Genomic DNA, 15,369 nt, shown 5'->3' with positions numbered 1-15,369 from the left:
TTTAGAAGAATCCCAAAAAATGTTTATTATTATTATTTTTTTTTATGATCCACCAAACTGCTGCAAAATATAAACTGAACCTTGCTGATTATTGTCCTTGCATTTTCCTGTGCTTATTGTGGTCATAATTTTTTCTCCATTGAGTTGAATCTCAATATTTCTCCTACCTGTCTGTGGGGATAATGCAGCTAGACCTTTTAGAGATCTGTTTTTAATAATCCCACTATGTCTCTTTCTCGTTTTCTATCTCACCAACCATCAGGATCCTCGAATCTGAGAACATTATAAAAAATAATACACACAAAAAGCAAAATACCATAATAGTCTTTAATATTAAACAATCTATGGCTGTACAAATTGCTTTAGGGAAGATTTTCTTCAGATTCTCCAAGGCCCATAGCTCTCAATCAGTTATTTGAAATTCACTTTCCTTCAATAAAGCACTCAAAATCTCTTTAGGAGCTAAGCCTCATTAATGTGCCTGTCTTAGTGATTAAACTGTAATAAAACTCTAGCCTTTAAAACCTTTTTTTTTATTTTGCCGCCACTGTGGATTATTTGAAATGTTTAAATCCTTAATAAAACAATCAGACAGTTTACAAAATGATTAGTAGACATAAAGTGCATCTGGAATGTATTCGCTTGACTTTCAAATTTTGTTCTAAAATGGATTAAATTCATTATTTTTCTCAAAATCCTACAAACAATAACCGATAATGTCAACGTGAAAGACGTTTGTTTGAAATATTTGCACATTTATTTACAAAAAAAAAAAAGAAAAAGAAAAGAAATCACGTGTACAAGCACCTTTCCCCTCAAGTCTTTTTCAGTATCATGCTGTTCTCCCATTCTTTTTTGTAGAACCTCCCAAGCTCCATCAGTTTGCATGAGGAGCATCGGTGCACAGCCATTTTCAGATCTCTCAAGAGATGTTCAATATGGTTCAAGTCTGGGCTTAAGGACATTCACAGAGTTGTCCTGTAGCCACTTCTTTGTTGACTTGGTTATGTGTTTAGTTTTGTTGTTACCGTCGCCCCAGTTTAAGGTCCAGAGCGCTCTGGAGCAGGTTTTCATTAAGGACGTCCCTGTACTTTGCTACATTCATCTTTTCCTCGATCCTGACTAGTCTTCCAGTTCCTGCCTCTAAAAAACATTCTTACAGCATGATGTTGCCACCACCATGCTTCACTGTAGGGATGTCATTATCCAGGTGATTAGTGGGGCCTGATTTTCCCCAGACCTGACACTTGGAGCATTCAAGGCCAAAGAGTTCAATCTTTGTTTCTTATGGTCTGAGAGTCCTTCAGGTACTCCAGGTGGGCTGTCAAGTGTCAAGGGCCGTCAAACGCCTTTCCTGTTGTCATTATGGGGTTTTGTTTGTAGAATTTTGAGAAAAATAATGAATTTAATCTATTTTGGAATAAAGCTGTAACATAACAAAATGTGGAAAAAGTAAAGCGCTTGAATACTTTTCCAGATAAACTGTACTTCACTTTACTTCGCTTTGGCTGAATGAGCTCAAATCTTCAAAAGCACACTCCGAATCTGGTGGAACATCTTCCCAGAAGAGTGGTGGTTTTTATGAGGGCATATAGGGATTAAATGTGGAATAGGATCTCTATAAAGAAGCACATTTGAGATAATTTGGAGCCTTGTACAAGTTTTAGTAAAGTTGAAGGATTTCTTGCAACTTTCCTTGTCCTTCGGAAATGTAAACGCTGCCATGTTAAGGTTATGGCTTTATTGGGTAGTCGAACATCCAGTCTTGGTGGATCGATGACAAGCTCAAAACAAAAGTTTCTTCTATAAATTGTTTTTCCAAAGTTACAGTATGATAAATTATACTCCTTACACAGTCCTTATACAGTTCTGCTATTGAAATGTAATATAAATCGCTTATGCACAGGGTTTTATATTAATAATGAATTTAATCTATTTTGGAATAAAGCTGTACATAACAACATAACAAAATAAAGACATTTCCTCACCTTGGGACAAAAAAAGTTATATCTTATCTTATCTTATCTTATCTTATCTTAAACTCCTTGGTCAGTTGTGGACAGTGGAGAAGTAAATTTGTTGTCATTTGTTACAGTACTTAAGTAGATTTTTTGCGTATCTGTACTTTACTAAAGTATTTCCATTTGGTGAGAATTTTACTTTAACGTCACTACATTTTAAAGTAAAAAATCTCACTTTTTACTCAACTCCATTTTGCGGAATCAGTAGTTTCAGATAAACTGAGTTGATTAAGCAAAGAGTTGTGACAAAAATGATAATAGGAACATTACAGACATTATAAATACTAGTATTTTGGATACTTAAGTACATTTGAAGGCAAATACTTTTGTACTTTTACTCAAGTGAAAGTTTAATGGAAGCACTTTTACTGGAATATTTTACAGAGTGTATCTATACTGTATATTTGCTCAAGTTCATGGTATGTGAACTTTGTCCGCCGCTGTCCTTGGTACTTTACAGTCTCTTTTCACTTTTTTTTGCCTTTCTGTAGTAAATGGATTAGTAATTACACAATTTCTTATGGGTTCTGACATTTCTGGGTACGACATAACTTTTTAATCCGTTATTATTTCTATAGTAACAACTCATTCATATTAACTTGTATTTCGAAGGTGTAATTAATTAATTTCAGCCAATCAAATAAATTGTATGTAATTGATAAATAATGATATATTTGAGGAAACACAGGAAAAGGTGAATAAAAGATCAAGTTTAACCCCTATTACAGTTTAAACTCGGCATCTCTCTCTCACACACACTCACTTCTTCTCTCACTCTGAGCCGAAGTGTAAAATTAGAAACTCTCGGACCTCATTTTCTCACAGTCTCATTTTCTCTCCTGGTGTCGCAGCACCAGCTTAACACCTTGCAAGAAATAATAATAATAATAAAAACACACACACACACACACACACACACACACACACACACACACACACACACACACACACACTGCTGTACATTGGCCATCACTTTTTCAAACGCTATTAAATCTAATTGTTTAAAAAATGTGGTGTTCTTCAGATCTCCAGATGATGCTATTTCTTTGTATTTAAATCAGGATATTGGGCTAATTCAATGTAGGTATACAAGCCTGCAGAATACCACAGCACCATTCATTTTCCCTGCAATCTGTAATGTAGATCACATCACGTGTTTAATCACAACTCTCCCAAACCAATTCTGCTTGATAGTATGTAGCCCTGGAAGCTGAGTGCAACCATGGGAACGCTGCTCAATAAAGATAAGGTAATGTTGTAATTCAGTGAAACGTTTTAAGGAAAGAAAAGGTTTACAGGCGACGCTGTTTTGGAAATATAATAGGAAAAACTGATATAGGACCCTCTGAGAAATAAACCTATGACAAAGGGATTGGGATACCTGACTTTTTTCAGCCATATGTGCTATTTTCCCAACTTGTTATCACACAGTTTGAGGTATACAGTTGGTTATCAGATGCCTTTGGAGGCAGTTCCAGCATGACAATGCCCCTGTGCACAAAGTCATCTCCATGAAGATATGAATTACATGGGTTGGAAGAGTGTAGATGATCTGGAGTGGCCAGATACGGACTGATCTTTTGCATTGTGTAGTGTCCATTGGAGACACATGGCAAAAGAATGAATTACTTGGACCAAAGGACTCATAAGATAAACTAGTCAATTCTTGTTTCCTGTGTAATGAATTGCATAACTTCTAATGGAGTCACATTATAAAAGAACACCTCGGACTAGAAGAGTGGAGAGATGAACTACTTAATTCTGTTTCCTGTACTCCTTGAGCGCGTCCAGTAGAAAATGAACGAATCACTCTATGAGACGACTCGTTCATAAACGACACGTCACTACTCTTAACATATCTGGATATTCAAGTAGAGACATTTATGGTCAGGTGTCCCCAAACTTTTTTCTGTATAGTGCCTGGATAGACTCTCATTCACCTGGATAAGATCTGGTTCCCTTTTTGAATCTGGGGCCCCTCAAGGTTTGGAAAAACCTTATAAGGTTGATAAAGTCTCAATGTGTCTCAATACTTGTCCATATGGTATATAGCTGCATGGTTTTTATGCATTGCTAAAAAGGCGTACACTTGCTCCTATTACACAGGATTGGGTTCTCAGAGCGTCACTTGGTTTAAAAACTTACAGCGATACGTGAATGTGTTTAAACAGGTGGTGTTTCTCCTACAGGAAAGCACAAAAGCCTTTCAGCTGTAAATAAAATCCACTTACACTACATGAGACTAAACAAGCTGGTCCTCCTGGTAGCTAAAAAAAAATAAAAATAAAAAAGAGAGGGATTCATATTTGTTTTATATACACAACACTTGAGTCATGTAATGATGTGGCTTTGAAGAGAGCAACGGCTATAAATAGAGCCGCTTTATGTAACTGATCTCGTTTTAGGCACAGTGACAGGCACATGTGGGCGCCGCAGTCTTCCCCGCTCTCTCTTTCTTTTTTTTTTTTCCTTTCCTTTCTTTTGCATTTCTACTTGTCTGTCCAAGTCATTCTCCTCCCTCCTCATCATCTCACCTTTTTTTTTTCCGACGTTTTTCCTATACACCTCCTGCGGTCTATTCCCCTTTCTCTAAAATCGGTCTCTTTTATTCCCGCACTTTCTTTTTCCTGAATTATTCATGCACTCGGTGTGGAATCCCACTGCGGCACGCCGTTCGAACCACAGCCACGGTATTACAGCGTGACAGTCGATGTTTTAGAGAGAGAGAAAGAAAAAAAGAGGAAAAGAGAGAGAAAGGTCTGACGGGTTCATTCTTGTCTTTTAGACGCAGCTGCTTTGTGCACCACCTGTTAATCAACTCACAATCACAGCTAATTGTTCACAAAGCGAGACAGAGCGAGAGAAAGAGAAAGAGAAAGAGAGAGGAAGTGTTCACGCTGTCTTCACCAGGCAGATGAAAAGCTACTTGCTATAGGGTCCAACTGAGTTTGTGTCTCTTTGTGTTTGTGTGTGTGTGTGTGTGTGTGTGTATGTGTGTGTGTATCCGCATGCATGGTGCCTGACCCTGACAGCAGGATCCCACTGAAGCCATGTGAAAAGGCAGTCACCTGCAGAAAACTGGCCAACTGTCAATCTATGTGTGCCAGGGCTCATTTCTCTCTCTCTCTCTCTCTCTCTCTCTCTCTCTCTCTCTCTCTCTCTCTCTCTCTCTCTCTCTCTCTCTCTCTCTCTCTCTCTCTCTGTCATTTTTAGAATCTCTCTGTGACAGCGCAACATTGTAATGCAAATGCCGACGTGAACCAAAGCCAAGAGCAGAAATGCCAACAGAACAGAGCGAATGATTAACAAAGCTTTTATCGTTAACTAAGAATGAGGAAATCGTTATTTGATTTGATGATGTCACACTGATGTCATACTGTTTTTCCTCTAAATCTCTCTCTTCTCTTTCTTTGTCTCTCTCAAATAAATGATTGATCACACGAATGCTATGTTTTTTTGGGGGGGCTTCTGGGGGCAAAAAACGACTGCGCCAACTAGTGTACACTACAAAAAAATCATCTGGTCAAGACTTGGACTTATTTCTTGCCTTGATCTTATTTTTTAAAAATAAAATACTAAGCAAGAGCAGATGATGGTTTTATGATTATTTATCTTTTCTTTCTTTTTCAGTTATTTGAATCTTGAAGTTGGATATATTAGCTGCAAATTGAGCTTAATTACCCTCAGAGACAACATTTACGGTTCTTGTAATAAATATGGTTTGCCTGAGAAAATTGCTAAAAAAATTCACTCGTTCATTAGTATTTTTTATTCTAATTGCTTGTTTCTTATCAACGCCAACACATTTATTTACAACCTATTAACAAATCATAAGAGTCTGCAGCATTAAGACACCATACTCTTTCCAAACATTATACAGTATGCTTACAATATTTTGAAACTTTGTTCTTTATATAAAGCATTTAATGGCTTATTGTGAAGTTGTTCTGTAGTTTGATTTCAGTTTCTCATGTTGAATATTTAGCTTTGTTTTTGCATCGTATCTGAGTGTTATACAATCTTAATTTGAATAAATAAATGTTGACGATACGCATGTATGCGTGATCTTGATTTTAATAATACTTTCGTTTTAAGTTTAAATGTCTCATTTTATTTGATGATGACTTTTAAATTAAGAGGAATTTTCTTGTTTAGTAGTTCTGGTTTTAAGATTTTTTCACACAAATTAAGAAGAGCAAAGTCTTTAAAAAAAAAAAAGAATTAAGCTAGTTTCAGTTAATTTGACTAAATCAACTTCTTGGAATAAATATCTCAATGTTCAGTTTAAGACATTGTGTTCTTTCTAAAGCCTAGATTCAAGAAATCTTACCATGTGTAATTATCTTACGGCGCCGGCAGATCATTTGAATCATGCATTTATTTTTTTATATTTAGACAGTTATTATTTGCAGTGTCGATCTGCAAAGGGATTAACGTGCTGAACGTAGGTTAGTGGAGAAGATGATGGATAAGGTCATGGGTGCAAATCACAGATTCACCAAGCTGCCACTGCCGAGCCCTTAACCCTCAATTGTTTAGCTGTATAACTGGTATAGATAATGGTGAATGCCAAATGTCATAAATGTCAATGAAATCCAGAAAATAAATAACCAATAAAAGTATGGGGAAATGTTCAATGATAGAGTTTTCTGCTCTTGGCCATGTCACTGTACTGTTCTTTTATCCTTTTAAATTCCACATTTATCCACAACTCTTTAACAATTCATTAGAATTGGCCCAACTAATCCATTTAAAATCCATCCAGAAATAATAATCCATTAGAACTCGTACATATAATATAAACCTGTGGCTTGCCGGATGGAACGACTTTGGACGTCATTGGAACTGCTGAGTTGCATTTATAGTACATTAATCAACCCCTTAAAACCAATCAGGATGAAAACCATTATGGTGGAATAAATTATAACTTTTGGAATTTTATTTATTACAGCAACTATTACTGATAGCCATTGAATGTTATGCGATAAAAAACAACAACTTGTATGTGCGTTTAGGGATCGGGCAGGGGGTGCCTGTGGTGGCGCTGATTGTTGAGGGTGGCCCTAACGTTATCTCCATCGTGCTGGAGTACCTGAGAGACACGCCGCCTGTGCCGGTTGTGGTGTGTGACGGGAGCGGCCGGGCATCCGACATCCTGGCGTTTGGCCACAAGTACTCCGAGGAGGGAGGGTAAGTAAGGGAAGCGGCGGAATGTTCTAGAGGAAGCCATTTCCATATTTATATTAATGATTTTTTAATTGATATATTTGTATTTGCATTTTAATGTAATATGGCAATTAAAATGGCAATAGGTTTAGTTTGCACGGATTGCAATTCCAGCAATAAAATGCAAATTTTTCTAAAAAATGAAACAAACTACTTGCTTATGAAATAGCATATTAATTACACTATATGAACAAAAGAATTGGGATTCCTGACTTTTTCAGACCTATGCAGTTCTTTCCCAAACTGGTACCACTAAATATATACAATTGGAGATTATAAACTACATGAACACATATACTTAATTAGAATATGGTTCATATGGGTCATCTGCTTCATTTCACCAGCTTCAGCTCCGCAAATACAGTGACATCATGATTGAAGCATTTGCATTCACAAACATTGGAAGACAAACAAGAGGCAAGTGGTGCAGTGAATGGTATAAGTATGCGTATGTAATAAGTAATAAATATGGAGGTGGTTGAGGATCAGACTCTGGATCAGAAGGTCACAAGTTTCACCACCAAGCTGGGTCCTTGAGCAAGGCCTTTAACCCTCAACGGCTTTGTTGTAAGTTGCTCTTGATAAGGGAGGGATTTGGGGGAAGTGGTAGCTCAGTGGTTAAGATCGGATGGTCAGGGGTTCAATCCCCGGTATCACCATACAGGGGGCGCTGTAACATGACTGGCTCTCAGCTTCCTACGTCTCTAGGATATATAAAGAGATAACTATTTCCCTGTAGGATCAATAAATGTATATGCAAATTGCATATATGTACATTTAAATATTTATAAAGGGCAATCTGTTATATGGTGTGAGGCCTTGCAGTGGCTTGTTTTAGTTTGTTTAGTTTGTAGAACACAGTTTAAAGAAGGTTCAGACAGACAGAAATAACCTGATGCATCCTGTGACCCTTCTCTTAAAAAATCGGCTCTTGGGCTTCACTGGATGACGTTCCTTCGGACCCCAGGTTAGCAACTGAGGGTAAAATTGTGAGAAATTGTAAGAGCGCAAATGTGTCTACACCAAACATTGGTTAGATGTCTACAAAAGTGACAGTTTGTACCAAGAAAATTGTCCTTGACGATTCGCAAGTTCTTGCGCTTGACCGCGAAGGAGCTCAATGCAGCGAAGACATCCGAGTCGCTTTACTTACAGCTGCACACGAGAGCTTTTCTAGAGTGAAACGAAACCCTTTAGTCGATCTGAGCAATCGAATGCAAGTACCATAGCATTATAAAGAATGAGCCTGGTGTCCTAAATACATGAAAACACACTTCAAGTAATAGTAAAGTATTTTTATATGGTAAGTACTTGGTTTGAAAAAAAAAATTATTAGAAAGTAACATTTTCAAAAAAGTCGCAGGATTTACTCTTAGTAGTCCATCGACCTGTTTACCAATCCAATAGAAAATGCAAAAGAAAAATAAAAAAAACAGAGGGTATAGCAGCTTGTACTGCAGCTTGTACTGCAGCTTGTGCCCATTCTCCAGAGTGCTCCAGGTCTGTGTCAGATGCAGGACGTGATGTGTTTCAAAGCCAACCTGAGATAAAGTCGGCTTTCTGGACAGCAGATTAGCAGCCTGAGAACCCACCTGGGACCAGTGAATGTGACTAAGATAGAGGTGGTGGAGTGATGAGATTAACACTATAGTGGTCTCTGTGATGGACGTGACTTAGTGGTCTGAGAGAGGTGTGCATGGGGAACACCATGTGACAATGCCAGATGAAGAGGAAGTGGTACAACAACAAAAAAATGTAATAATTTTACAAAGGTTAATGATCAAGGTGTAAGTGGATGGAGTTTCTGCAAATCGGGTGGTCTAAATACAGCTGTTAACGTTTCTGGCATTCTGAAATGTTTGATTTTACGATTGGTTCGATTTAGCTCGAGCACTGATCTGTGTACCTTTGTGTGCAGGCTGATAAACGAGTCTCTGCGGGACCAGCTGCTCGTCACCATCCAGAAGACGTTTACGTACAGCCGCACGCAGGCTCAGCACCTCTTCATCATCCTTATGGAGTGCATGAAGAAAAAAGAGCTGGTGAGTGCGGTGCCACTCGCCGAACCACAAACACACAAGTTAAAAAAACTCAACAAAAAACAAAACAAATACAAGGTTCAACAGTGGTAACCTGACAATAAATTTGACCCAAACTATATAAACTGCTGGACGTAAGCTGTTTTAAGGAATTGGGTGAAAGGAGGATGTACCTTACATACTCATAGTACTGGAAGTGTGGAAAAAATGTGGGATGATGCAGATATAGTGCAATAATCAATAACGGTGCATTGTGATGAAGCTTGTTTAATTTGTTTCCTATAACATCATGTGCCAATGTTTTACATTCGCCTTATACCACAGCAAATGCCAATTACTAACAATGCTGTGTAAAATAAATACCTTCTGAACAACCAAAAATCGAGAATTCAATTCCTTGTTCTGTGGTATAAACTTAAAATGGCTTACATATAATATATGGACAAAGGTTGTTTGCATCCTATTCTACAATGAATCCCTGTTTCCTGTTCGAATAACCTCCACTCTTTTGGGAAGATGCTCCTCTAAATTTTGGAGTGTGTTTTTTGGAGATTTATTGCGATTTCATTCAAAGTAAATTCAGGTACTGATGTCCAATTTATTTGGAACGTGTTCAAGAGGGTTGAAGCTCAATAGCAGAAAATCTGCTTATTTAAATATTTATGCATATTTATATGAAGCAGGCTTTCTCCATCATGCTGGAACAGATTTTGGGTCTCCTATTTCGAAAGAAGTGAAAATATCCTTCTACTGCATCCAAAGACAAATACAATTGGGTGTCTCCAATTTTTTTGGTAACAGTTTGGTTAAAAAAAAAAAAAAACACCCAAAAAGACCCAATACTTTTGTCCGTATAGTGTATTTCCATCCTCTGTCTTCAGCTTCACTTCTTACATCCTATGATTGCATTGTAAATCAGTGTGTCGGTGTGTTGCGATTGGTTTGACCATTAAATCATTCATTTGACTGATTTCTGTGTGTGTGTTAATTTTTTTCTTTGCTTCCTGTGTCTATTATTTGTTTCAAATCCAACCATTGTGTTTTGTGCTTCACAATCATTCGCCATTTGTGTTTCGTGATTTGCATGTGATTTGATATCGCTACTGTATAAATCAGGGAACTGATCAAACCTGAACTGTTTGAATTGATGCAATCTAATAAGAATAAAATGTGATTTGTTGTAAGTAAATGTGATGAAGAACAAACACATAAAAGTCTTGAGTAAATTAAAATAATGGCTTCATTTAGCCTATAAAGTTAAAAAAGAATATTTGATAAACTGATATACTGTAGGTCTTATTTACGACTCAAAATTTTTAAACAATTAATCATTTTTATTATGTCAGACCAGGTTGTTTTTGGTGAGAAACATGCTGAAAGCATAAATGGCATTCTAATGGTGATCTTATTTTTTAAATCTAGTGTATAATTCAAGGTACAGGGTTGCATTTTCAACGTACCCTAATCATTTAACATACCAAGAATATTTCAATTCCTATAATGATCAGAAATACATTATATCGGACAGACAAAAGTTTGTGGACACACCACCACAAGATTGGTATGTGTTTTTCGAACATCCCATTCCACATTTAGTCCCCATTTGCTTTTACAATGGAACAGTTGGGGGGGTCTCCTAATTCAAGCATCCAAAGACAGTTGTGTGGCTCAAACCTACTGTTGGTAACAGTTTACGAAAAAACAAAATATATCTGGAAAAGTCAAATGTCCAAATATACTGTAAATAGTGTATATGGTTGAGGTCAGAGCTCTATAGCAGACCACTCAAGATCTTCCACTCAATTCCAAACCATGTTAAGCATATCTTCATGGAGCTGTGCCCAAGAGTGTTGTCATGCTGGAACATGTTTGGGCCTGTTAGTTCAAGTGAACGGAAAAGTTTATACTACTGCATCCAAAGATCTGTACATTTGTGTGGCTCCAACATTGTGGTAACAGTTTGGGGAAGAACCACATATGGATCGGAAAAGTTAGAAGTCCCAATATTTTTTTTCATATAGATATCATTTTAGCATAAATGTGAATTATCAACCAAGCTAAAGAATTTAAGAAAAAATTCTGATGTATCCACTTTAGTTCAGAAGTTTATATATGGTTTATAATGAACATTGACATTGACTGTAAACTGTAGTGATTTCCCCTTATAACCATTGAACCTACTGTTCTTGCTGCTGCTGTCGCACACTGAATGTGAGCTGAATTAGGTCCCATCTAGGAGCGCCAGCTGCTGTTTTAAAGACACAAACACACACAAACCCAGGTACACAAACACTTATCTTTCATCTTGCAACGAACAAAACAGATGGGACTGCATTTAAGTAAATTGACCTCAGGCTAAACACTTGAAACAAGTATTCACACTTATTTTGCGATTAAAGCCAAGTGAAGAGACACACTGTGACATTTTGGCTGCATCTGTTGAATTCACTCCAAAATAGATCTCCTGTGTAAGATAGAATTCATTTAACATTTCCACCAGGAAAGAAAGATGCATATATTTACCAGGCATTTAAAAAATGTCAAGCTTGAATATTAATTTTGTTCTTATATACAACTTCATACAGTTTAAATTCTGTTAAAACACTAATTGCTAATTATTTTCAGTAACCAATGATTTGTGTTTGTGTGTTTTCCATTGATTTAATTGTTTTACTCCTACATTTTGCTCCCGTTTTAGAGTTAGAACTTAAACTGCACCTGCAACGAGGCCCACTGGGGTGCGAATCACGCTGCCCCCGTGTTTATTTTATGAACATTTTCAGTGAAAGAGATAAATCAAATAAAATTTTATTCATCACGAGGTGGTATCAAAAAGGTTTGTGACTAGTTTTAATGGCAGCACAAGGCTGCATGCACAGTCACAGGGAGCACCGGCCTTTATTATTTAGAGTGCCAAAAGATATCATCCTGTGTATATCAGGAGCTGTGCAAACAGTGTTATTTGGACCGTGTGTGTTACCAAGTCTGCGATTTCATCATGGACAGCAAGTTAAAACACCCTGTGACCGAGCTCTCCTCACACATGAGTTTCTCACCAGAAACAACACCATCTCACTTCCGCACCCACCCTACTCCCCAGATTCGGCTCCTGCGGACTGCGCCCTCTCCCTGAAGATAAGGCTCAAAGGTTGCCGTTTTACCACCATCGTGGAGATCCAGAGCGATTTGCAGAAGGTGCTTGACATGCTTTGAAAGGAAGACTTCCAGGACACATTCCAAAATTGCCATGAACACTGGGAGCGATGTATCGCTGTGCAAGGGGACTATTTTTGAAGGTGATTGTGTGTAAACGTAGAAAAAAAATGTAGGAAACTTTTTGATACCACCTCTTACATACCCGAAGAAGGTTATGCATTTTCAAAGTTGGGTTGCACACTTAGCTATTATGATATTCTGGGTTTACTGGGTTGCCAGATGTTTCATAAGTGAATGGATTCAGCACAGGAGTTTTTTATTATTATTTCAACTACAGTTTTTAAACACCCTTGCATTTTGCTTTATCGTTAAATGAATAACATTATGGTAATATTTTGGTGAATTTGATTCTCCCCTGAAGTGAAAACAAAGACAAGCTGTTATACCTGTTACAGTTTATTTTACAATCATTTGTATTCCTAAATATAAGGTTTTTGAGATAGGAAATTTCTCAGATTAAGGTTTCAAAATTAGATTTACTATGCCTTGTTATAAAAGTTTCCCAATCCAACATCTCTACACTAAACTGCTGGTAAACCGAAAGATACATGAAACCAGAACAGATCATAGAGCTGAACACTCAGTAAACCCAGATTAATGATATAAATCAGGGGGCAGACTTGATTAGCACTGAAGGCTGTACTACCAAAGAGTGCGATAACAAGCAATCGAGCTTAATGTATTAGTCTTGTTCAGGGTGTAAATTTATTACTATGGCCATGCATTTAATAAAAGGTTATCTTTGAATTTCCATACTTTATAGACTAAGACCTTCATCATTGACACTTTGGATATTACAGCAGGCATGTAGAGTGTGGGCCAGTATTTAGGTTTAGTTAATCTTTACTAGTCACAACATTAACATCAGTACAATATGTCTGATACATTTCTCAGGTATCACTGTGACCAATGGACTGACTCGCTTAGACAAGCTCTTGAGTGCATTAATATTGATCTAATTCATATTAAATTGCAAAATCTAACAGCTGCCAATTTAATGAAACACTCAGATGCTAAATTCGGAAATAATAACAGGGAGCTGATTAGGCTCCAAAACTTTGTTCTCCATGCTTGAAATCAGGGACGCACAGTTGAAGGGAGCAGGAAGCAGGATTCATTCTAACATCAAAGTGGAAACGCTGTACCTTTATGACACTTATATAAACACCAATCTGGCATAACTTTATGGCCACCTGCCAAATATTGTGTTAATCCCCATTTTGCTGCTAAAACAGTCCTGACCCATGGAGCATTAACAGCATCAAATTCGTTAGCATTTTTAGCTTCAGTAGCTAATCTGTTGGATCGGACCACACGTCCAGCCTTTGCTCCCCACATGCATAAGTAAACCTTGGTCGCCTATGACCCTGTCGCCAATTCACCACTGTTCCTTCCAAAGTTTACACTCACTCATTTTCCCTAATATATCACACCCACCAGCAGGTGCCATGATGAAGAGATCCCTCACTGGTCATAATATTATAATTTGATGTCTGGTCAGTGTATTTACTCACATAAATACAGACTATAAAATGCAATTACAAAAAAAAAAACTAAAAAGAAAACACTAAAAATCAATAACAATGTTTTTCGTTTATAATGGAATCCATTTTATCCCTTTTAACAATTTTATGAAATACATGGGCTAATGAGAAACGCATATGGAAAATAACTTCCAAGCACAGGAAATTCCATATAAGGATAGAAGTGTAAAGATAACAGGACAATCAGTGCAGCCTTAAAGGAAATTACAGCCGGGCTCATTCCTGGGAGAATAATACAAATCATTAATTGGCTCACAGGATATCTAGCTAAATCAGTGGATTATATGGATTTTTCTTGTGTAGCCTGATTATTGGGATCTACCTCATAACTATGGGTTCAGCATTTTTTTTTCTTAACTCCTCTTGACTACAATAACCCCCAATGTTTGCTCTTATTGATGGATTGTTTGTGAGACAAAAACTATTCATTATTCAATTATAAACTGTGGTATAAACACAGCATTGGGCCCCCGAAAGATGTCTTTTTCTTTAGTCCCGAGGCTCATCTTCAACGTACACAGCAGAGTTCAGACTTCTCTTTCGATCCTCTATTGACCTTTTCACATTAAAGTGTAATGCGGAGTGTGTCTCGGGCTCTCCATGGCTTTAGGTGGTGTATTAACTGTATTCGTTAACATTAAAACGAGTGAAAATCGTGTCCACAAAGTATTTTAGCGCACGGAAATTAATTAAACCTTGAAGGAATGAACGTTCATTGGTGTGTATGTAATACAAAAGTAAATAATAGTCTACATGCAGCAACAAATCAGTTAAAATGCTTTTAATTTGTGTCTTTAGCTTCATCCTTTCAATGTTTGACTATATTTTATGCCACAAACCAGTTGCTGAAAGCATTTTGTTGCATGTTTTATTGTGTATGGTTGAGCAAAATTATGTGAAAATTATGTGATAACTGTGACAAATTATATATTCGTATATCATTTGTTTAATCTGAGGTGTGAACATTAAAGCTTGATATTTCACCTCAGATAGACATTTATTTGGTGTGAAATAAAAAAATTACCACTTTGAAAACCCACCAATTAATAACATTAGCGGTCGACCGATTAATTTAACTGATAGTTACAGATAGTTAATCAACCAATAGTTTTTTTAATGGACACTGGATAAAAACAAACGAACATCCCCATGTAAAATAGTACACCATTTTTTTCCAAACATAAAAAGAAAACTGAATTACTAAATGAAATAAATATGAATGCATTCATTAATAAATAACATATAATATAGCACTCTCCATGCAGCGTGCATCATCACGTGTAAAAACAAACAGCATGTGGCATCAGTGATTATCCTCTTTCG

At 37.0% G+C, this 15,369-nt stretch overlaps 1 protein-coding gene across 11 annotated transcripts in view; it reads left to right on the top strand.

Moving 5' to 3' along the window:
* The window catches only part of trpm3 (transient receptor potential cation channel, subfamily M, member 3), a gene marked incomplete at its 3' end in the record, with an annotated part of 163,926 nt that overhangs the window by 107,714 nt on the left and 40,843 nt on the right, over nucleotides 1-15,369 (top strand). For 10 of the 11 annotated variants that reach the window (XR_014531012.1, XM_083526344.1, XM_083526341.1 and 7 more), the window contains exons 7-8: nucleotides 7,037-7,211; nucleotides 9,166-9,289. Coding sequence is in view for 10 of the 11 variants with exons in the window: in XM_083526344.1 (XP_083382470.1) it covers nucleotides 7,037-7,211; nucleotides 9,166-9,289 (299 nt within the window). Of the gene's footprint in view, nucleotides 1-7,036; nucleotides 7,216-9,165; nucleotides 9,290-15,369 lie in introns of those variants that run through there. The other variant, XM_083526345.1, reaches the window with a different exon arrangement.

The sequence above is a fragment of the Silurus aristotelis genome (genome assembly GCF_946808225.1).
Source record: "Silurus aristotelis genome assembly, chromosome: 23".
Classification (NCBI taxonomy): domain Eukaryota; kingdom Metazoa; phylum Chordata; class Actinopteri; order Siluriformes; family Siluridae; genus Silurus; species Silurus aristotelis.
Note: the sequence above shows the minus strand (reverse complement) of the source record. Positions and strands in the feature narration are given on the sequence as shown.